We start from the raw sequence: 23,832 nt of genomic DNA on the forward strand, positions 1-23,832 counted from the left end.
TGATTATAATTAGCATGACTGGTAAATGTAAAGTACCTCAATTTTTAAACTCTGATCACATAGGCTCATGCACTTACACTGGTCAATATCTTCCTCCCTGCATTTTTATTCAAATGAGACATTTGGTAGAAATTCACTGTTACAAACACATGTATGTGATTTTTCAGAACTTCATAAAATTTTCTCAGAAACCTGTTCTTGCAATATAACATTTTTCTTTTTAGCAGTTTTCTTGTACTTTTTTTTCTTGTACTATGAAATATCAGGTGGCACTTGTCAGCCTTTTTTATTTTCCCTCAAAATATTATACTTTCTAAAAATGTCTTCTTTTTCCTCTTCTGGCTATCACCTGTGGGACTTTCATGTACTCCAGCAGTGAACAGGAACCTCAAGAAACATAAGCTAAGAAGCAACAATTTCATATTGCAGTGCTGGTGTAACGATCCTTTCTAAACTATATGTAGAACAAACATGGGTCCTAGTTGTGATGCAAAGTCAATCAATTAGATCAAAATCTATCAATTTGTCAATCAAAATCTATCAATTTGTCAATCAAAATCTATCAATTAGAATCTGTGGAAGATGGATAATCGGAGATAAGATTCAAGATAACTTACAGAAACTGATCTGGTTTAGAGTGTTGTACAATGTATGCAAGTTATCACCAGTTTAATCTTGGTAGCCCTTTGCCTGTAAAGTCAAAGCATTTAGGCTCGTTTACACCAACTGTTCACATTTCAGAATCTAAGACATTCAAAACAGCTCTTGACATAACCTAGAATAGCTTCTGCTTCTTTATTTTTTTCTGCACAGTCACCTTGTAGTTTTAAAGTCTGATGTCTTGGGACCTCATAAGGCTCAGAACGAGTGCTGTGTGAGAGATCTACTTCTCTTCTCCAATAGCAGCACAGTGTTCCTGTTTCTACTCCTGAGGAGATGAGGTCTGTGATACATCTGATGCTCATGTTTCCTCTCTTCTTTGGGTCAGCAGGTAGGAGCTGTCAGTGTTCAACATTTGGAATGAAGGAACAAAGCATTTGCCTGTCTGGCTGCAGCTTTTAAAATAGCTGTGGGAAGCTGTTCCCTAGAGCTTTGGAATATTATGCTCATTGCTAAAGAAGGTGGAGTAGTGGGAGGAGAAAGATACTGTGGGCAATAAACTGTAATAAATGTGATTTATTTCATGTCTGCTACCATTGCATTTATGATATGTATATGTCTAGAGTCTGTGTGTGCATGCAGAAATGTCTTTGTGTCTTTATATTATTATATTTTTTTAGTACCCACTACTAGCAGTGAGCAGGCTGTCTATCCATTGAAATCATGTATATTTTTTCCTGTAAAAGCTAGAAATAGACCTTTGTTTCTCAAGAAGGGAGATGATTTAACTGGAACAGTTACAGCTGGTTTCCTGCATTGTAGTCAACACATTTCTGAGTTCATAATAATTAGCTTAAGGGTGAATTTTGTTCAATTTCCAGAAGACATTTATATTACTGGGGGCGGGGGGGGGGGAGGGGGGAAGAACACTTTCAATTTGTAATTTTAGTCTAGTGGCAAAATATTAAGCATCTTAATACCAAGGTGTAGATTGTATTTTCAGCCATTTGACCTTTGGGCTGTAATGACTTAATTTCCCCACAGCTATTTGCTGAGGAAATGTGCCTACTTCTACAGGCACTGAGCATATGTCTGGGACACCATCAGTTTGTGACAATTTAAAAAGTTGCTGCTTGCAAGTTAAGGTGCTGTGGACCATGCACATGTTCCTAGCTTACCCCAAAGTGAGATGAAGTGCCTTCAATTAAACCGCTTTCATTTGTGTTTAAGCTGAGTGCTTTATTTAGCCATTGGAGCAACCCAAGAGCAACTGTGCTGCTGATAGGGGGCCAGGAAAAGAGTGGTAACTTAGTAAACCACTGTACGCAGTTGTATTTAATCATATGCCCAAAACCAGGTGTCCCTGCTCCACACCTGCATGGCTCCAGCCTGCCAAAGGAGGCAGTAGCAGTGAAAGTGCAGAAGGCATGCTCAGATCTCGCTGGATACAGAATTGATGCCTCCAACAATTTTGGAGGTGTTGATATTCAGATTTGCATGTGCCATAGCTTACTGATGTACACAAGTAAAGGTAAATACTATCAATTCAGAATTTTCCTCTCCCAGTCTTAACAAACCTTCTTGTTTACTCTGTATAACTTCAAAGTGTTTCACAAATGCCTTTTGTTTCATTAGTACCTCCTCTGTCATTTTGCGTTTGTGCCAACCATGTGCTGAACACTAGCTCTGTGATTTGGCAGCACTTCCCCAAGATATCAGTGAATGCACCAGGTTCTCATACCTGAAGAATTAAGCCTCCATGGTAAACTGTAGAGAATCAGTCAGGCTTAGCCTCCCATGAATGAGACATAGGCCTCAGGCTTACTGTTGTGTGGCTGAAGTTTGATAAATCATTGCACATCTGCTCAGCTGCTGTAACTATACTCACGCAGGCACACAGAAGACACAAGGCAATGTGACTTAGCTTACATCTCTTCCCCAGGCTGAACTAAAATCACCTTATATTTGCTCAGGTAGGAGCACACACATCATAACTTGCTGCAAGATCACTGGATGCACAGTGACATGGGAATCAATTCGGACTTAATCAGGAGTATGAGCCCTTAATTCTTTGTGACCAAGAATGATTCTAGCAGCATTTTGCAAGAGCAGGGAAGTTTGTACTGGAGTCCTATGGGTGGAGTGTATGTAGCTACTTTCCTGTTAAATTTCTTTTGCATTATCAACTGAGTATAATTTTCTTTTTTATGCCTGTTCCAAGCTTTTGTGTAAAGTTCATGTGTAATGATAAACAGCTGCTTTGTTGCATTTGAGTGATGGATGGAGTTATGCCTGCTGATAAGCAATTTCTTAAACACTTCGGCATCTTAATGAATGAAAGATGCTCTCCACTGGAAGTGAAATCATTTAGATCAGTTCAGAACTGAACACTCAAATCCAGGAGCCTAGTGAAGTATTTGGGGTGGGAAGGAGGAATTCTAGCATTCCACCATTGGCAACAGTTATGTTTCAGAAATGTGTAGTACCTTTAGAGAGGCAGTGGAGAGTGTGGAGTGGAGCAGCTCTTGGGAAAACACAACCTGTGATTTCTCCCAGACACAACCTGAGGCCCACAAATAAATGGAAAGATTTCCATTGGCTGTATCTCCCTACATACAACTGTGCATGGCCAAAGTCAGCCAGCAGTGTTAGTAATTCCTATTCCATGGACTTCTGAGCAAGGACAGCCCGGCTGTGACTTCTGAGTGGCTGCTGCAGAGCAGGGGAATGCTACACTGATGCTGCCCTCTTGTCAGATTATTTCACCCTTTATTCTACCTTCTTTCTAAGATTAGTTTTCTGAAAATAAACAATTCTTAAAGCCCAGGCCTGAATTAAAATCCCTATGGTCCAAATGCACCTGTAGTTATCTATGCAATAGCCCCTGAGATAAACGTTCATGGTTGAAGACGGGTGGTTCCCACAGATGTTACACTGTGTTCAGCCTCAGTTCCAGGAAGGATGGTTGAGCAGAGCCTGTTCAGCTGTGACATATTGCTGAGGTTCTTTTACAGATCTCACCCTTCAACAGGCATTGTATAACTTTTAGGTTTCCTTAAAACATAGGTTTCAGCTGTGTGGGTTTTAACAGAAAAAATACCCAAAACACACATCCTCTTCCTGTGCCTGGGGCCACCTTCATGCTTGTACAGAGAGGAGCCCCTTCATTTTGACCATATTGACAGAAGTGCATAAAAAGCAAAAGCAGAAGGAGCACTTTAACACTGCATTCATCAACACATGAAAAAAACAATCTATCAAGACTAGTTATAGGCTTGTTCCATTACATGTCACAAAACAATTGTCTCTGTGCATGCTGGTGCTTTTAAAGCTGACACTGCCATTGACTTAAAAACTGGTTGTGCCACGTCTGTCCATTAAGTAGAGATTTCCATATGTACAGCACCAAGGTGAATAAATCAAATGTACACTCACACGACAACCAGAGAACTTCTGTAGTGAACACATCCGCCTGCAATTCTCACATCCCTGCCCATATCTTATTATCATGTTTTATATTTAAAATACCAACATAGCATCATCAGTTTTTCTATGAACTTGATCACAATGGTTTGACAACCATCTTTGTGTTGATGTGGTACTGACAAATTACTGCTATACAAAAAGTGGAGAAGAGAAGTCTCCCCAGATTGGGGAATGCTGAGCCCTGGTTAAAGCACTGATCTGATACTCAGTAGCTCAGTTCCTTCTCCTGCCGAAGACTTGCAAAGTGGCCTTGGCTCAGTTTGGATGTATTGGATATATATGGATATATTCAGACTATCTGTTTTAGCACCAAAGGTAGATATAGATGCTTTCTAATCCAAGTTCAGAAGAGACCTGGGGGCCATATTCAGGCTGCCTTTTACACATGCTCGTATTGCTATCATAGCTACACTAACAGTGGCCTGAATAGCTCCTTAGTTTGTATCTAAGTTACTGTCAAAGTCCATGCGCCATGCAAGGTGGTCTGAATACATCCCTTTATCTTTTTGTCTCAGCTCCCTCATCTGTAATGCAGGGACTATAACATACCTCAGCAAGGCTACGGAGATGTTCAGATCCCAGTGAAGAGGATAACATGGCTACTTTTATAGACAAAGATGTACTATGCTGAAGCAACATAAGGGGACCTGGTTTTGTAGGCGTTTGGCATCTGCAAGAGCTTAATCCAGACAGAATATCCAAGAGTTAAAAAAGGGATGTAGAAGTTAGCAAGAGTGCACCCTGGCATCTGTAGCAGCAATTTTACATTGACTATGCTGTATTCCAGTTTAGCTATTGCCAGTTGTCACTGTATTTTACAATTTCATCTTGCAGTTGACTGCTATCATACATATATAAAGTACAACAAAGATGTACACAAGGGTGAATTATTGCCTCTTCTTTGTTGTACACTCTTTCCCAAACATCTGGGGCTTTATTTATGTGGCATTTAGTCTTCCTCAGAAGAGTATCTTTGCCTGGAAAAACAATATATGCAGCAGCTACAAAAGATAAGGAGAAAGAGAACAGTATGGCTAATAATGAGAACACCAACAGCAAAAATGTACAAGGTTTTGTCACAGTAATCCTGAGGCTGATGGAAAGGTGGGATGAAATTCGGCAGGTACACAGAAAAAACCCAGTAGTTCCCAAGAATGAACCAGAGAAAGAGGAAAAGGCTGAGGGTTAGATGGATGTAGTACTTGTGAGCATTCTGCCTCCAGGGATATTCATCGTCATCATCATCATCAATCACAACAGACTTGGAAAGCAGTTGCCTCATCCTGGTTGAGTCGTACAGCAGGAGAGTCACCTGGAGGCATTGAGGGAGGAAAGGGAATAAGTTAATTGGCTGTGGAAAGTCTGAACACCTTCTGGCCACTGCCAGCCTTTGGGCCAAATTAAAACCGAGTGTGGGAAAATCATGTAAGAGAAAGCTGAGGAGCTACAAATGAGGCAGATCCTGCTGGAAAATAATGCATTTTTTCCCTACAGTTTATTCACCAGTGAGATTTAGGCCAGACATTGGAAAAAACTTGACAATGGTAAGGGTGGAAAGGCATGAGAACAGATTGTGTAGGGAGATGGCAGCAGCTCCCACACTGGAGACTTTTAAGAACAGATTAGTGTAACTGTTAAATGAGTTAAGTAGAGTAGTTCTGTCCTTGTAGTGGGTGGATTTGTCTCTCCTAACTCTTTTTTCCATGTCTATATAGGTGAATCAGCATAAATAAAATTATGAAGGATCTAGACTTTGACCTAAACCCCAAATAAATTGCTTCAGATACTCGGAATGATTCTGTCAAGTTTTCTTCAGTTAAGCATCATTTTCACAGATAGATTGCTCCATTCCTGTCTTCAGTCAGAACTGGCAGAGAAATAGGTGGAATACCATGATACTGTGAGGTTAGGAAGGTCTGGTCTACAGGGAAATGCAGTAGAACATCAGCAAAACGTAGATTTCTAGTTTAGTCTTGGCAATACAAAGTCTGTAGGTAGGTTGACTGCAGTGTAGAGAAGCTTTCAAATTTCTGTCCCCTAAATGACTTTCTTAATTTTGGTAGATTTATAGGAGACATATATACAGGGCCTAACAAGGCCAAACTTTGTGAAACCTGTGTTATCTTGCTACACCTGAAACACTTGTCCCAGTCCTCAAGGTACTAGCTGTTGAAATCGCAACCCCCATTTTTAGGTACTCAGGTTCCTGTGCAAGCCTCCCTGCAGCGAGCTCTGTCTTTGGGAAAGGGACTCTAAGAAACCAACTGATCAGGAAGCTGCCTTGTCCAACCAGGAATGAAATTCAGAGGGAAAGGCAAAAGATGTGGATTTACAAGTGTCTATGAGGAGCGATTTACTGTCCAAGCAGGGGTTCTCAGCCATGTTCTCTTTCCCAAACTTACATTCTGTGCTCATTTTTCTGCTTGAAATGAGAGAGAAGAGCACCTGTTGTTTTACACCCTCCCTTCTCCATTAGTCAGTGATTAATGGTGAGAACACTGGCTAAGGAAAACCCATTTGGGTCTATGTTCTGTGTGGTTCAGATTTTAGTCCGTGTACCCCATTTTCTAGAGGCAAGGCTTAGCAAGAAGATCCAGGACATCTTGGGAAGAGGATTCTCTTGCTCTTCCCTGTAAAACTGTTCAATTATGTATAAGTGATTAAATAATTGTTCACAAAGCCAGCTGTTTGTCTAGCCCAGATGTTGGCATCAGTTTGTGAAAAACAGAGATTAAAGTCCCAGCACCAACATAGGCAAAAAAATGGTGTTTCCACTGGATGCTTCACATCCAGCTGAGCTCTCAAACTGGTAGACTTGTTCAAACCAGCAGAACATCTTCTCAGGTTAACATTTATTTAAGGCAGGCTCACGACACACAGGAGGGATAAACCTACTTGGCCAGTGGGTCTGAGGTTTCCACATGGGGACCTGTGGCTTGACCTGAAGTTCTGCGCAGTTCATTAGCTTTGAGGTGAGCTCAGCACATAGGCAGCTGCCTGTACTCAAGCTTCAAAAAGCTCAGCAATGCGAATGGGGTTAAATGGCAGATGAACATTGGTTTTGAGGAAGTCAGAGAAACCTCCCAGGTGGATTTATAGATCTCAACTGCATCTCACCAGTTCTTGGAAAGTGCATTTAATTCTTATGGATATTGCCTTGCCAAACTGTGATTGAAGCAAATTCTGGCAGTTGCTCACATTGTTAATAATTGCTGAATATACATTTATGGAGCAGCATGAGATGAATTCAGCTGGCCTCTCCGGATGCTGTAAAATGGTTCAGTTGCTTGGTGAACATCTGTAGGTTACCATTGCCTTTTAAAGACTGGAGGTGGTAAAGAAATAGATGAGGAGCCTACAAATCTGTACAGATCTGGGCCAGAATGATCTGCCATTAAATGATGTCCATCACAGGACCGTGTTCATTCAGACTTCATCTTGTACCCCTTCTCTGATCTTTTAACTTTCAGAGGTCAAGCAAATGTACTGCTCAGTGAAGTCGGTGCAGTCTGATAAACATAACAGAAGGCAGAGTTGAAACAGGTGGAATTTGGCTGCAGGTCAAGCACTATGAGATGACACATGAATTAGGCCAATCTAATTCTGACCAAATGTATTGCCAGACTGCACAATAGGTAGTCTTGCTGTCAACTGAAGCCAAATTCAAGCCATTATTTGACGTCAGCAGGAATATTAACTGACTCACCACCTTATTTAGGGTGAGAAAAACTGACTTTAAACCAGAAATAGCTAAGAAACAGTCAACATTTTTGATGAAGGCTTCAATTCATTAGCATGAAGATTTTCTTTCAGTTCTTCTCTAACCTTTTCTAAACTATTATTAAACGAACTTTTGATTATACAGATAAGTCCACTGGTGTGATCGAATGACTAAACATTTGCCAGTAGAACTCATAGCATAGCAAATTCCTTATAACAAGATTAAGCACTTTATGTTTTCTCTATTTACTTATTTACTGACCAAAGGTCCTCAGGGGGATGATTCATATCCCAGTGATGTACTGCAGTTTGGTTACCACTGTGAAAGACTGTGGAGGATATAGAGACCTAGAGAGGAATATTATTTCCCCTTTCTTTTCATCCTGGCAAAGAAAAGAGGCTAGAAACATTATCAAAGGGGAATGTAGCTATCTCCTGTCTGCAGCATCTGCTGGCTGCGATATGCAGTGCTGTCAAGTCAGCGACTAGCAGGTTTCCTTTCAAGGGACAGGCTGCCTGTACCCATACATTAGGCCACAACCCATCAGGTCTGCCCTGTCTGCGCTGCTGGTGGCAGGCTCCTGGGAAGGTAGGCTGGGTGCTGGGTTGCTGCTGCCTCCCGTTAGCTGTGTAGGACAGCCAATGCTACCAGTACAGATGTTCCCTCCGGCAGCAGCACTTGCTGTTCTTAGCCCTTCATGCCTCAACGGTGGGGTTCCAAAGTTTTTCCTTCAGCTCTACCTCTTTTCCTTCCTTTGTCAGGAACATCATTGGGACATCAAAAAAAGGTTTTGCTTAATCCTGCTGAGAAGCCTTAAAGTAGCTCTGCAGTCTGTTGTGACAAGCCTCTTCATGCCCACTAGCAGCCAGTTAACACCATCTGCAAAGGGACTGTCAGAATAGGGTGATCCTTTATCCTAGAGCCACACAAAATTATAGATTTATAGTGACCAGGGTGTGACAGTTATATAGGGGTGTCTCTATTTGTTAAGCAGCCAGGCTCTGGCTCAGCGAAGATATAAGTGAGCACAGTCCACTAGAAGACCGTTAGCTGTGGTTATAAAATGCTGTGCCTAGATTAATAAGCTGTGATGCAAGGATATATTTACTCTGGAAGGAAGCCATGCTGCTGCACAGTCATTGCTTCTGGCCAGGTCAGAGTGGGAGTAAATTGAACTTGTGAAGGACTATGTACAAACACCTGTAGTTTTATAGTATTCCCAAAGTTGGGAGAGTAACTTCACTTTTTGTCCAGCCTGTGTGTTTGAAAATGAAGGAGAAAGGTCTGGCAGGCTTGGAGTAATGCTTGTGGAAATAGGACCCCATTTACCACAGGCATCCATGTTATGTAGTCATTTTCCTCAGTAGGGATGGCAGCACAGATGCTGTGATGCAGAAGAAAGTCACACCACAATGTGTGGGACAATGCTGAATGCTGAACTCATTAGTGTCTTACTTGACTGACGGGTGCTTTAGGTGCTGAAACAAGCACAGTTTAATCCTGGTAAGTCTCTTCAGTACTGCATGCACATAGCTGTCTGGAGCCATCATTATGTCTTAACTAACAAGTCAAAGTCTAGTCACACAAAATATTTTTCACACACAGAAGGCACATTACCTTTAAGCTGCCAATCACGCCACCCACCAACAGATATAATGGAATTAGTGGCTGAACTGGGCAATCTTCCAAAAACTTCATTCCTGAACAGTGAAAATTAATGTTTGTTATCTCAAGTGATCAAATAGTGCAACAAGCTGTACAGTAAAAACTAAAGACGCTGTAAGTGAAGTGTAGTGCTTAGACCCAAGACTTGCATCCAGCGTCTGTTGAAATGGGGGCTGAATTAATGGGGGTTTGCATCTCCCACTACAGGAGTGAGGACCATGAACAAGCAAAAGGCAGGAGAAGGAAGAGAGAGAGCAAAGGTAACAACAGCATTACTGTTGTTCTGGCATTACTGATCAGAGCCAGGTACATAGGTCATTATCTTCATCCACTGCATCTTTGTTAAATGAATGATTGACTGAGGTGTACAGGAAATTTTCATCAGCAGTAGAAATTTCATTGAAAATCAAAACTGTTTGTGAAAAGAAGGAATTCCCACAAGCTTCTCTCATGCCTTTCCTGCTCATTAGCTCCCCTGAGTGTGGCATGTTCCCGAGTCAGATGCCTGGAAGATTGGGAGCCAGTGCCCATGGGAGCACCTAGAACCATTTTAGCTTCCCAGGCAGCTGATAGGGAACCACAGAAGCTCGAGTACCCAGGCTGCTTGAGCTGCTGGAGGCTAAAAGTATTGGTTGTTATGGAGCCAGGGATCCTGGCAACCCTCAAATCTACTGCTAGGAAGAGAAAGCTGGGTAGGTCTTAGGGAAGGGAGTATATGGCAGTATAAGGATGTTGCTGGCAGTAGACACTGAAGCTTGTGATACAGGTCTGTGGCAGTGAGACTCATCTGTCCAAATATAGATGTCTGCAATGCAGGCATCCATATCTGAACTAGTTTCCTAGACTCTCTTTATAGTCAATAGGGAGAAATAGACACTTGTAAAATTCAATTCATCTCATCCTAAGATAGGCATTTAAAATAGGTCAGATCAGTTGGGCCCTGAAAGTGCCTCTTTCTCTCCATGGCTATACAAGGAATCTAGACAGCCAGCTGTAGATAGCTAAAGTTAGCTGAGATGAATCCTCTGCCCAAGTCTCTTTACCCAGTGGCATCTTTAGTCAATTTTAAACTGTTCATTACACATTTTATTGTTATTGATCCCCTGTTTCAGGGCTTCTACTGATCAGTTGCAGAGGACAGAAAGGATTTTCTGTTTTCTTCTTGTATAAGTCATTTCCAAGGAGAAATTCTGACTTTTCTCTGAATAATTGCGTTTATCTAGATGCAGGATACTGAAAGCAATGTGCTGGTCTCAGTGCTAAACATCTCTCAGGTGGAACGTCTTGCCTCCATATTCAGAACTACACCAAACAGGAGGGATCAGGAAAGAAGTACCAGTGGGTTTTTTTTTTTTACTGCCTTCTTCAGCTTGTCAATTTTCTCACCAAATCCACTGCTATTGCTGGTCCAGAACATTGCTGATGTCCTGAACCTCTCTTGCACTCTTTGCATAGCATAATATAGGTGTTCTGGATTGTGGTTGCTTTCTATAGATCTTACATGAGTCACAGTATACAGGACAGTGTTTTGTGACCTGCTGTGTATAAAGGCTGTGAAGTCCAGTGGACTCCTCTACACTAAGTATTTATTACCAGCCTTCCCATAATTAAAAAGGGCTGGACTTAGATGGATTTGGACTCTCTCCCTTTTTGTTCCTATTGCAAGGCTGTAATTTTTTGTCCATTTTACCACTGTGTATCACTGAGACCTGCTCAGATACCCAACTCTACAGAGGTAGGCAGCAGGGAAATCATCACGAATTATATCATTTTCAGAAAGCAGCAGCCAGGGTTTCCAGAGTCCTTGGCCCTGTAATAGCCTGCCACAAAAGCAGCTGGCCAGGGATCTCAGGGAATATATTTCAGTTTAGGAACCTAGGCAATTTCTATTTCCAGTGTGTTACTGAGATTTTGATCTGAGCCCAAAAAAAATAAATCAAGAAAATATGCCAATTTTTTTTCATGGAGCTATGATTCTGTTTCCCAGACAAATCTATTATGGAGTCCTTTCACATATGTAACATGACAGCAGTCAGTCTTGGGAAGGATTTGAATGACAGGCAGTGGTACTCTGTAGATTTTGGGAGAATATTGCAGGCAGATATGACAGCAAAAGAGGAGGTGAAAGGGGGTAAAACAGTAGTAACTTGAAAAATACAGCACTATGGGTGAATAGGAAATATGGACCCACTCTTGACAGATGGGTACTGATATTTGTTACAGTGAAATCTAGGCACACACATCATGTGCCAATCAGTTCACACACAGCATGTGCCTGACTTATTTGGGAACATGAAAACTAGTAGGAGAGCATCAGTGCTAGCTCTTCTTTCCCATGAGCACAAGATATGTTTTCCTTCAACTGTTAATGATGGGATATATGGACCATGAGAGATCAAAGCTCTTCTTCTAGTGCAATGGTCCCTGCAAGCCAGAGCGATCTGTTCTGAGTGAAGAGCAATTGAACCTGACCACAACACAGACCAGCGCATGAGTCCAAATGAATAAACCAACAACCTTTGCAAGATCAGACACAGCGAGGATGTCCAACAGCTCGCACAGTGTCCAAAGGATAAAAAGAGATGGGAGGCTTGGGGAAGCAGAGGTACTTGCACATTTTACCTCTTGGCTACCACAGAACAACACTGCAGTGGAATCCGGAACACAAAGTCCAGCCAAGTGGAAAGAGCGCTTGTGAGCGATCAGGACATGAGCTTCTCTAAGGACACCATTTTGGGCATTTTTGTGGCATGGCCCACAACGGATGACTATTAACCAAATGTCCTCACGACTCATGATTATCCATGAGATATAAGATCAGGATGAATGAAAGCCAATACAGCGTTGTCCTCATTTTAGCTGCTTTGCTCTTCTCAGGTAGCTGAAAATGGCTGAAGTGCATCCCACAGTAAAGGATGGCTGCTGTGTAGCAAGGCTAATCTGGTGTCTGGTGCACATTCCCCACCTTCTCTTCTAATAGGAGGCAGAGGACACAACATGCCAGGCCATTTTCAGTTGTTCCTAGTGGATGACTGCAGCTGCTATTACTTAGTGTAGACCTCAGTCAGTCCCTGGTCTGTAGGCTTTACACTAGGATCTGCTACAGAGGATTTATCTCAAAGTAATTGCTTCTGGGCACCATTTTATCAGCAAATCAGAGGAAACTCACAGAAAAGGTGTGTGGCCAAAGCACTGAAATGCAAGGAAAGATTATGGTAACAACACCCGCTAAAGAACAAGACTGGCTCCCATGTAAAGGTACAGAGTATGAGAATAGGCTTCAGACAACTATAGGGAGCGCTTGAGAGTTGAGGGATTATTTGGTGTAGATATGAGTATAAGGAGTAGTACTGGGTTAAATTTGAGCAGGGGAAAATTTAGATTCCCTATTGAGAAAATTATGTCATCAGCTTTCAAATGTGATTTAGCTACCCCTGGGGAACGCTGTATATAAAGGTAGTCTGGACAACATACAAGAATGTGTTATTAGGAGCAATCCTTTGCTGTTCCGGAAACTGAAAAAACATTCTCAAAAAAAGTCTTATGAAGTGCTTCCATAGCTCTCTCTATTTTTGGAGTGTTTAGTGAAAAAGAGGGATCATCTCTACCAGTAAAAGTTAGAAAGCTGCTAAACAATCTGTGGCTTAAATGATGTCACAAGTCTGGAGCTTGGAAAATTTGCTGAGTACCTTGACTTACATTGTGATTTACAGTACTACCAAATTTTAAAAGTGTATACTGTTAGTGTGTAATCATTACTGGGGCTACCAGCTATTTATCTCTGAATTTTAACAAATATTATTATAATTTATTTGCTAACATTTGAAAATATCTCAGTTTTCCTCTGCAGAAAGCAAGAACCAAAATGACTGGAGGCACACCAGTAAGTTATTCTCTGAAATCATGGTAACAGAATGTTATCAGAAAATCAGAGGCTTTTGCTTGGTTAATAAATATCTGCATTTTCCTTGACATTTCATTTTCCTAAAAATGTCTTTGCAGATATGTAGCTGCAGGAAACCAATATCCTCTGACAACACTATATTACAGTGACATTATCTCTTAATTTCAGTAAGTTGGGGGAAAAAAGGGCTCTATATCTGATGCAGGAGCTACCCAGAGCTCCAGGCTAGTATCTTACTGTACACTTTCTACTTCTCACTGATCTTAAAGATATTATGAACTATTCCTAGGAAATTATATTTATAAGTGGTCAGATTCCAGCCCTGGATTCATTTCTAGAAGGCTGGCTGTTAATACACGTGCAAGCTGTACCACACTTTGAATTATACCTTCCCACCCCTATTCCACAGCTCAGACATATTCAGCCTGAGGAGAAGCTAAAGCTAAAATCCTCTTAAGGGATAAATAGCAATTTTAAGTCATGGATAAGCATAAGAGCCTAAGTGTTGAGATGTAACAGTTCAGTCCATTTCCCTACTTCCTAATTGCTCCTTAATCCTTCATTAGAACTCCCTAATTCCTAGTTAGGACGTCCTAATCAGAATCCTACCACAGTCATCACTGGTACTCAGAAGAGCCCAGATAAAGGAACCAGCACCAACCTTTAGCTGAACACTTTTTCTGTGGGTTTGGCCAACTATATATGCCAACAGGCTAGGTGTCCTGTCTCCCTTAAAAGTCATCTCATCTCAATGCAGACACCTAAAAGAGGGTATGAGACTTTCATGGTCAGAAAAACCCATTTCTCTTAACTGCTTGCAAGGGCAACATACGGCATTTAGCTTAGTTACAGATGCGTATGGTCCAAACCTAGGTGAGATGCATCTTGCCCACAGCATCTGTATGTAGAGTTCATTTGCACCATCTTTCATGAATAATGAGGCAAAAGGTGAACAACTTCTCAAGGACACCCATCTGGAATGATTGTAAGGGCTCTTGAGGACAGGACTTAAAATTCAAAGTGATCTGGATACACTGGAAAAAGGCATCCAAAATCTGTGAGATGACAGCCAATAAAGCTGAACACTGAATACAGGAGAGAAAACTTCAATGTAAATAAAAAATGAGGAATGTCTGATGGGGAGCCGTGCTGCCAAAAACCATCTGGGCTTACAATGCACCATAAACTAAATTGGAGCCAATGAGTTGGTGCAGAGAGCATCTTTCATTTTGAGGTGTGTTTACAGGAATCCTGCATGTTAAACAGAGGAGCTAATTATTCTGCACTGCTCATTCCTCAGGTCTCAGCTGGAGTCCTGTGTTTTGTCTTTTTTTTTTTTTTTTTTTGAGGGGAAAAAAAAATAGTTACATTGGCCAGAGGCCAAAGGAGGGAGGCAAAAATGCAAAATAAAAAACTACAGAAACAGTGACCTGTGAGGTCAGGATGAAAGAAGCAGGTTTTTGAGATCTCTGGGGGAAAAAAAGAGAAGATGGAGCAGGGTTATAATAGCAGCCTTCAAACAGTTCAAAGGTTCTCTTGAGTAGGATGGTGACCAATCTGTCTTTGTGACCACGGTGGTTAGGACAGGCTGTAATCTGTATAATTTGCCATAGGGAAGATTTAAGTTGGATATGGGGGAAAATATTTTGTCTGTGAGAGCAATAAAATTCTGAAATAGGCTCCTTGGGAAGCTGTGGAATTTCCTTGAGCAAGGGCAAGTCAGACATCTGTCAGGGATGCCATGAGCATGTGAGCCTGTCTGAAAGCAGAGGTGGACTGGTGTCTCTACCGATGTTTCTCAAGTGGAGGTCGCAACCCATGTGGAGGATGTGAAGGGCCCAAAGGGATTAATGAAGTGTTAGAAAATGCTCAGCTGAAAAAAAAAAATCTATGTTAATGGTAAGGAAAAGGTGATGCTTAAGAAAAGAAGAGCCTTATGCAGTTTAAAAATGTATAAAATTCTGCAGCTCAAAGGATTTTCCTTTCCTTTCTTAAATATTTGATCTTGAAATGCTACTCACAAATCCAGCCTTTGGGGGGTTATACAGCGACAGATCAGCCAAAAACAGGTCTCACTTTCATAAAGATGGAGAAATAGCAGCCTAGATCATCTCTTCTTCCCTTCCAGCCCTACGCTTCTAAGATTTTTGCAGTGCAGTTAATACAGAGGGATCCTGATTAATGAAATCTTTTCATGTGTCAGATTCTGAGCTTCCTCCAACAGACAGAGCCCTGTATTGAGGTAAGACACACTGGAGGGGTATTTGAGACAAATAGGGTCAGAATTCAAGCACTGCTTCCTCCCCACCATGAAGTGTGGGCTGGGATTCTGTCTGAAACTGAAGGACCAACACACAGGTTTAACAATTGGAAACTTTTAAGTTTTACAACACCTTTCTTCCACCAGATGTGTTAACCTGCCACAGAGTGTCGGGAAGTTCCTATTTTTAAATTGCGTTAGTAGTCAACTTACCTATAAAAGTCATGGACAGTGGTAAGGCAAGGAAAGCGAGGAGACCAAATATAAAGCATGCTGTGAATGAGAAAAGAAAGACAGGGTTATTGGGACTGGTTGAAGTTTAGAGACCATCAGTTCCATCCAATGCTTTACAGATGCTATTTATCCATAAAGTTGTGTAGCAAGAAATGCAGTGCCCTCAGTGGAGTGGGAATATAGTGTTTATGGTGCAGTCTTTGAGATGATGGGACCAGCAAGTGGTTTATCACTCTCCCAGAGCTCAAGCTTCTGTTTTTTAACCTATACATTGTTAGTCCTTGTATCTGTGGAAGAGCAATGAGAAACACAAGCTGCTTTTGTTGCTACTACTTCTATCTGTCTTATTGCAAGGGCAAGGACTCAGCCACTGCTGCCTTAGCCTGCATCAACTTCAGAGGAACTGCCAGGTGACTGTGCAGTAACAAGTAACTTTGCATCAGCTAATCCATGGCAACTGATGAGCCGTATCTGTTTGCTAAGCAAATAATAGCTTTAATGACATTCCACTTAGTTTTCACTGATAGCTAAATAAACTGTCTTTACTGCAGATGTGAATAGTTTCTGGCTGGTCTAACTCCCTGACCCAACTCAGCTCATAAACACAAAGGCAGCAGTCCCGCTGCAAGGAGTGGGACTTGTCGTTGGGATAGATCAGCTTAAGCTGCATGGAAGGATGTTTTAGAGGTGCACATAGACTGTTCCTGCAGGTGAGTGGATCTGAGGTGCTTAGTTACTCCCCAGAGAGCTGCTGGTGTATCTGAGCCCTGATATTTTCCCAGAACAGCCCGATGCTGCAGAGGATGAATGCTTACCTTTGCAGAAAGTGAGAAACAATAACGTCAAGAATAGTGTGAGCAGCCTGTCTTACAAGAGCTGTCACCTCTGTGACTAATCATGAACACTTGGCAATATTAAAGTGAAATGCTGCCCTGCAAAATGAGAGTAAAACATAATGAGGACATTCTGTGGAGAGTGTCCCTGCAGAGTGCTTCTGCAAATGGCTCAATCTGCAAGTAGATGCGTAAGGAGGCAGAAGGGCAGTAAACGGAGGAGGGCATAGATTGCAGAGGGGCTGAGAAGGGCATGGATAAGAAAAGGAGTAGGATGTCTCCTTGGGGGATCATGAAAAAAATCTTGGAGCAAGCATTCAGGGTTGGTTTGGGACAAGCCCTTCTCCAGGCAAACTGTGTCATGAGGTTCCCTGTGCCAGAGAACTGCAACCTCTGCAAGGCGAGTGGCATCCTCCTCACCGTGCAGGACCACGGGGATACTGCCAGCACCCTGCGTACAGTGCCACTCTGGGAAGCTCTTAAGTGCTGTCAAAACATCACCCTCAGGGTGCCATAGAGAAAAAGGGAAACATCATTGCCTCCATTTTACAGAAGGAGAAACTGAGACAGAGGACATAGAAGCGGCATCAATATTCAGGGCAGATCTACCAGGCTTTCTGACTTGCAGACACTTTTCATGGGAACACACCATCCCCCACACGCTGCTCGTGTTTCCTCTGCAGAGAACGAGGATCTTACACTTCAGCGCTTGAGAGACATCTTTCTTTCTCAGAAGTAGCATGTTTGTTATCTATGAATTGGTAGAGACTGAAGATATTTTGAGCTGAAGAAAGCACTTCTGTTTCTTTGTGCCACCCCCTCCTCCTCTCCCTGTTGGCTGGTCTCTCTCTCACACACACATTTTTGCTCAGGCTCTCCTATCTCTTGAATGCTGTACAGTAGAGAAATTCTTCCTCTGCTTGAATAGTGTCCTACACTTGACTAAGCTCTTTCAAACGCTGACAGTCTCTCATTAAAACAACTCAGCCTAGAGCCTCCCTTTTCACCACATGTCACATTTCGTGCTAGGTCCTCTTGCTGTTACATTATCTAGACTATTATTTTCATATTTGGAAGCGATGGTATTGTAGCTGAGTTGGGCTTCCAATACACCCATGAATATCACCTGCAAATAGTGCCCACAGCCTGGGCAACTCATTTATCTGGTATCCAAACGAGTGCAGTTCAGGTCTGCAGGAGCTGCACTGACTGCCTGGTGTTGCCAGAAGTCCTGTCATCATGGCACAGCACTCAGAGAAGCATCACCCCTCTGCCTGCGGTTTCATAGCTGCCTCCTGTTTCTGTCCTTGCTGCACGGGCAAGTACTCAGGAGCCTGGTGGGAGGAGGCATCATGTCCTTTCTTAATCGTGCAGCGCATGGTCTGTCTGACCCCCGGGGAGGGACGCTGTGGAAGGCTCTGTAAAAGGCTCGGGGGGGCCCCTGTATATGTGGAGCTGTGCATCTGGCACACAGGTGTCTGTGTTTGCTTGTGTCTAGCATCTACCTGATAGCTTGATTTTGGAGGGGAGAAATGGGAGGTAGGGACCACTCGGAGCTCAAGAGAAAAAGATAATGGTTCATTAATTCCCCTCCCAAAGCAGTCGATGGGAATGTATTTACTCATTATCTCCCCATTCAGCTACAGCCTCTTAGGTCTCGAATTGGAGGGGCAGATGCATAGTCTGGGAAGGCTTCCAGGTCCATGTTTAACAAAGTGAGACTCTCAACAATTGGCTACACAACTGGCAGGGCTCCGCAGCCGTTCTCAATGCCGCTAGCAGCACTAAAGACTCTTTTCCCTGAAACGTGTGGGGTTTTCACAGAAATGCTGTTCAGTCGGGACACACATGCTCTCTGCCTGGATTTGTCTGGGTTGTGCTGCCCCGTTCTGGTCCGAAGACAAATTGCTTACGAAAATGGTATTTGCCGCAGGGTAGCACAGCTCTGCAGAGGACGCTGCTATCCGTGCAGTTTCACGTGTGGGACTTGTGATATTTTCAAGTCAGTGATATCGCCTCACAGGCTAGACAGAAAAGCCCCTGGACCCATTCCTAGAAAAAGTAGCAAAAAAGGGCTGATAGTCTCTAAAAACACAACGGGGTGAGGGAAGTGTTTCTGGGCAAGGCTCAGAAGGACATCTGCTCTGCAAAGGTGGTGTCAGGGCATGAGGCAGGAGAGGCCCCTGCTCTGCACCTCCAGGACAGCATGTGGTGGGGCACTGGTAAAGTCCTGCTCTGGGAGGCATTAGTGGGCGAGACCTAACGTGCAGGGAAATGAGTGAAGGGAAGAGCTTGTGTCTGGGATCACAACAGTGGAAGAGGAGAGCAAAGTGACTGTATATCTTGCATGTTCCTTGAAATCTGCAGACACAAAAATCAGATCAACAGGTGCGGATTTTGTGTCTCCTGCCCAGCAGGACGGTCAGCTGATATAAATCTGCTATTTAGCTGAGTTACTCCTGCCAGGGTCTCCCCACAGAAGTAAATGAACTTGAAATCACCGTTACGATTATGGCTGTACGTCATGGTCTCTCTTCTGATGCCTGAGCTGTTACGTCTTCCGTAGCCATGCCCCTGCACTGCAGTTCTCCTCCCCTCCCTCGGCTACTCCCCAGTTATCTGACCCCAGCTACGTGCCTGGCCTCAGAGCATGCAGCAGATGAGTTGTCCTCTCGCATGTGGGATGGATCTGGAGGCAGTACTGGACATGACATCAATTTACCTGCAGGCTCCTCAGATTTTATTTTGCTGCCATGATTTCTCCAAGCACTTGGAAGTTTCAAATCAGCTCAGTCTGCCCCTGTTTACTTTGAAGACAGAGAAAAGTTTCTTTCTTTTCAGGTAAGAAGAGTCCTCATGGGATTTTCAGAAGTGATTTATGAATACAAATCTCAACCTACCCACTCTTCTTAGGTAGTATGCTAATACGGCTGTAGTGCAACCTACTCAGTAGAGTGTGTGACAAGCTCTCTGATAATAAATACAGTAATAAATGAAGTGTTGTGTACATTACCATCACTCTCAAATGCTGTTTGTTCTATAGCCTGTCAGGTTCCTGATAAAAAAAGATTATTTTTTTTAAAATGAGATGCTACCAGCTTCCAAACAAATTCTTCAGTTATCCCAGGATTTATCTGCATGAACAAGCTGAGGAGCAAAACTCTGCGTGTAATCTCACAGTAGTCCCTTCAGATGCCCCATGGGAACAGTGCTCTGAAGGGAGCTGACTCTCAGCAGTCTGGATGTGAGCAAATTTGGGTCAGTTGGCCCAGCCTGGGGTCTGATCATGCCCTGAGGCAGATACAGATGGTAGTGCACTAGCTTAGCAAGCAGTGTCACAGTGTGCTGTACAGCAGCATGGACACTGGTGGTGTAGCAGGCTGGAGTGCAGACGGGTAGCAGATATTTTCATCCACTTGTTATTCCTTCACAGTATCTGTAGGCATCCCCTGCAGTATTGACAGGGACTCGGATTAAAGAAAGGATGCAGTGTGTGTAGGTGCTGTGGTGGCAAAGCAAGTCTTAATGGTTCTGCCTGGGGAACCAGCTCCAAGAAGATCATACATTTTACAGACCGGAGACAAGTCTGCCCATGGGTTTGGTAGCTGTGGATACTACGTGTCTTTCTGGGCTTTTGAGTGACAGGAAAATGTCACTACATCAGATGGGATATGCAGAAAAGATTTGAACAAACTAGCTTTGAAGGAAAATAATTAAATCTTTTCAGCTTGGCTAGCCAATGACCAAATGAGAGAAAATAACAGCAAGGTTTGAGCACTGAAAAAAAGGACCTGTGGGTGATCCAGAGCTATGAAGGTAGAGACATGAGATGAACTTCTTAAGCAGAAACAAAGATTGCTTTATGTATGAGGCTAAGTGCCATAGCAAGGAGATAAATAATCTCTTGGGACAAATAGCAGGAATCCCACCTCAGGGTGATTTAATCCCTTGACCAAACTAGATACTCAGCAGCTGGAATATTGAGCGTAAGGAACAGCCATTCCCATGGAGGTCTCCAGCCCCAGTGCAAAGCCACCATCAGAGACAGGGAAAGTGTGATAAGACTGACTTGCAGACCAAATCCAAGCTCAGGGCCACCAGCTGTTTGCTGCATGCCATCACTGTTTGCTTAGACAAGGTTGTGCTACTGTGAAACAGTACTTTGGTACCCAGATAAGCTATGCCAGCATCACACCGCCTAAAATTTAAGTTCCAGGTTCCAGCACTGACACCAGCAATGCTGTGCTCATCAGAAATTATGTAGAATAAGGAGGTACTAGTAATTGAGAACCTTCAACATGGGGAGGATGCAGATGTAGATGTAGATGCAGATGCAGATGTAAATGTAGATAGATGTAAATGCAGATGTAGGTGCTTTGGGGGTTAGGCAATATTTTATGCCATGCCTCTTGCCACACTTATGCCATGGTCTAAATTCTGGTTTTGGCACCTTGTGATTAATTTCCAGATGTACTTTTAAAACAAGATTTAGGGATTATATAAAGAGCCACCAGTTTGCTTTGCAATAGACCCAGGGTAGTGGATTAGCCTTCTTTTTTTTGGTCAGTTAATTAAAGACTGCCCTAATGTTCTGAACTTAAATTGCTGTACCAAGTATGAAAATAATTTAGATGATGCTGCACAGGTAGGTTGACTCCTCAGAATCATTTAAATATCAAGAGACCATAGGTGCAAATGTGGGGCTGTGCTGAAATGCTCTTTGAAAAGCATACACAGGATGATGAGAAAAAGTAAAATTAAGTGTCACTGCACTTCAGGAGGGTTTGCATTTTAATGAACAGAAAATCAATTTTGGATGCACTAGCTGATCCATAGCTAAAGCTGAGCTGATTTTGAACTTAAATGTAATGAAAACCTAAAGATAATGAGTTTCCTGGAACGGTATTTCTGAGTTGCCTTACTCATGGGTAACTTTGTGGGTACCCAAGAGGGTACTCCTGGTGTAAGATGGCATAGATGAGATCAGAACTAATCCCTTTCAAACAAATTTCAGAAAGATCATTTATTTTCTCTGACATCATTAAAGTCCCAGTGCCAATTTAATACCAACAGGGAACAGTGACATTTTGCTTGTAACCAGTAGGAACAAAAATCAGAGAAAATACAACTTTTGCCTTTTTTTATTTTGATATTCACCAACAGGCCCATATCCCCCCCTACACATCCTTTCTGTGGGCTGTGAGGGAGACCACGCCAGCCCGGTCCTTGTTCTAGGGGCTCATTGGGGTGTCATGAGAGTGCCACATGCTCCACACTCCTCAGTGTTCATCACTCCCCAGCCCTCCTTTCCCCTGGGGCAATGATAAGCACAAACAAGTGGGCCAGAAAACGTCCTCTTCTTCGCTGCCTGTGCCAGGTTCCTATGGGTGGGCCTGGTTTGAACCCAGGCCAGGGCTGTCTGTCCCCCTGCCTTGGTTTTCTCTGAAGGGTTGTAAGGCAGCAAGGAGTTAAGGGGTTTAATCATTAATACAAGTTCATTCTGAACTTTGAGAGCCTTTCAAGTGAAGCCAAAAACAGGAATATAAAAGACCCCAAGGTAACAGCCCTAGACTGGCAAATGCAGCAATTAGTGTGGGTGAAGTACCAATTATGGTGAGTGGTCAAGGGGTTTTCTTCTCATATTTGAGTGGAATTAGAAATTGCTACTGCCTAGAAGTGAAAGCAAAAGGCATTTGCAACTAGGAGTGAAAAGGAGATGCAGTCAGCAGGAGTAAGCTGCTTTAAACCCCTTGGATTTTAACCTCCTGCTAATGATACTGTTTCCCAGATCTTACAAAAACCCACCCCTGAAGCCTATTTCTCCTGTGCCTCTCAGCACAGCTTGTACAGCCCCCAGCCCAGGTCAGGTTTCTGCTGCTTTGCTCCTTGGAGAGCAAGAACCAGCATGTTCACCCAGCCCAGGAGCTGTCGGCTCATTACACCCCTCTGCGTCCTCCACCCTGGGTGGGATGAACCAGTTGCTTTAAAGCCTGAGTGAGCCCAGGCTGTCATGTGAAAGACCTCCATTCAGATAACTGATGCTTCCTACCCACAACACGTGGCTGCTTATGAGGGCTACCTGCTCCTGCAGTGGCCATTGTGCCAGGGGCCAGGCAAGCGGAGGGACGAAGACCCTGCTCCCAATGTCTCTGGGTGAAAGGGAGCTATTCCTGACCATACTCTGTCCCTGACCTTGTGTCCCCATGTCAGCACACAGGCTGGCAGCAGTTTTGCTTTGCAGGAATTGCTCCTGGGAGAGTTTGTTCCCTGGCTGGCTGCGCTGCTCTTTACCAGGTGGTTTTCCCTGCAGATACTTCTGCTGAACTACATGTAAGGTACCACTTGTAACAGGGGACAAACACATTATATTGCTTAGGTTGTCTGCTGCAATACGTATTGGGTACTTGGCGGTGTTTGTATTTGTTTCAAATTTTACACTGGTCTGCTATAATCCAAATACTGCGGCAGGCAGGCACTGTCAGGATAGAGTTACTATTGTGTGCTCCATCAGCACACAAAATTGCCTAGAACAGGAAATAACTCAGAAAGGAGGGGAGAAAAGAAAACTTCAGTAGAAAATTCAGGTGGGTCTTGACATCATCTTAGTTCCTCTATATACCTGGCTTAGCAACAGGGCTGCCTAAATACAGAAGCAATTACTACCAGAACTACCTTACCATTGCTGGCAATTTTAGATATGCACCGGTGGCAGGCTTTCTCCAGGCCGGCAGTCATTGTGAAGAGCCTTTTTGGGGTGTCTGTGGGGATACAGAAATGAATATGGTTATGAAAAGTGCCTTTAACTACTAAATATGGGGCTTTGAGAAACCTGGTCTAGTGGAAGGTGTCCCTGCCCATGGCAGGGGGGTTGGAACTAGATGATCTTTAAGGTCCCTTCCAACCCAAACCATTCTGTGATTCTATGAAATATCTTAACTCAGAGTCACTCACATACTTCGGCAGGCTTTCACTACCTTCAGAAAACTCAAATCATCCACAAATCCAGACAGCAGCCATCAGTGTGGCATATTCAGAGTCAGGCATGCCTTCCAGCAGCTTTGGGCTTGCCTGCTGGTGATGATAGAGCTTTGGGGTCACAGGAAGGCTGGGGTAGAAGTATTAATGCTGT

The 23,832-nt window shown here is 43.1% G+C and overlaps 1 protein-coding gene across 1 annotated transcript; it reads right to left on the reverse strand.

Annotated features, from left to right (window-relative positions):
• Positions 1–5,028: 5,028 nt before the first annotated feature.
• Positions 5,029–23,438, reverse strand: TMEM272 (transmembrane protein 272). The gene is made up of 4 exons (XM_074816960.1): positions 23,381–23,438; positions 15,850–15,909; positions 9,425–9,507; positions 5,029–5,398 (listed from the first exon to the last, which is right to left on the reverse strand). The coding sequence occupies exons 1-4, from the start codon at positions 23,436–23,438 to the stop codon at positions 5,036–5,038; spliced, it is 564 nt and encodes a 187-aa protein (XP_074673061.1). The 3' UTR covers positions 5,029–5,035.
• Positions 23,439–23,832: the final 394 nt, after the last annotated feature.

This window comes from Strix aluco, chromosome 2, assembly GCF_031877795.1.
Source record: "Strix aluco isolate bStrAlu1 chromosome 2, bStrAlu1.hap1, whole genome shotgun sequence".
NCBI classification, from domain to species: Eukaryota; Metazoa; Chordata; class Aves; order Strigiformes; family Strigidae; genus Strix; species Strix aluco.

What these genes read in the sequence shown, in the direction of transcription:
- TMEM272 (XM_074816960.1), bottom strand. Translation starts at nt 23,438, where the DNA reads ATGACTGCCGGCCTGGAGAAAGCCTGCCACCGGTGCATATCTAAAATT. An exon ending in ATCTAAAATTGCCAGCAATG is followed by an intron (nt 15,910 to 23,380) that starts GTAAGGTAGTTC and finishes TCTCATTCACAG; the next exon opens with CATGCTTTATATTTGGTCTC. An exon ending in GCGTGATTGGCAGCTTAAAG is followed by an intron (nt 5,399 to 9,424) that starts GTAATGTGCCTT and finishes CAATGCCTCCAG; the next exon opens with GTGACTCTCCTGCTGTACGA.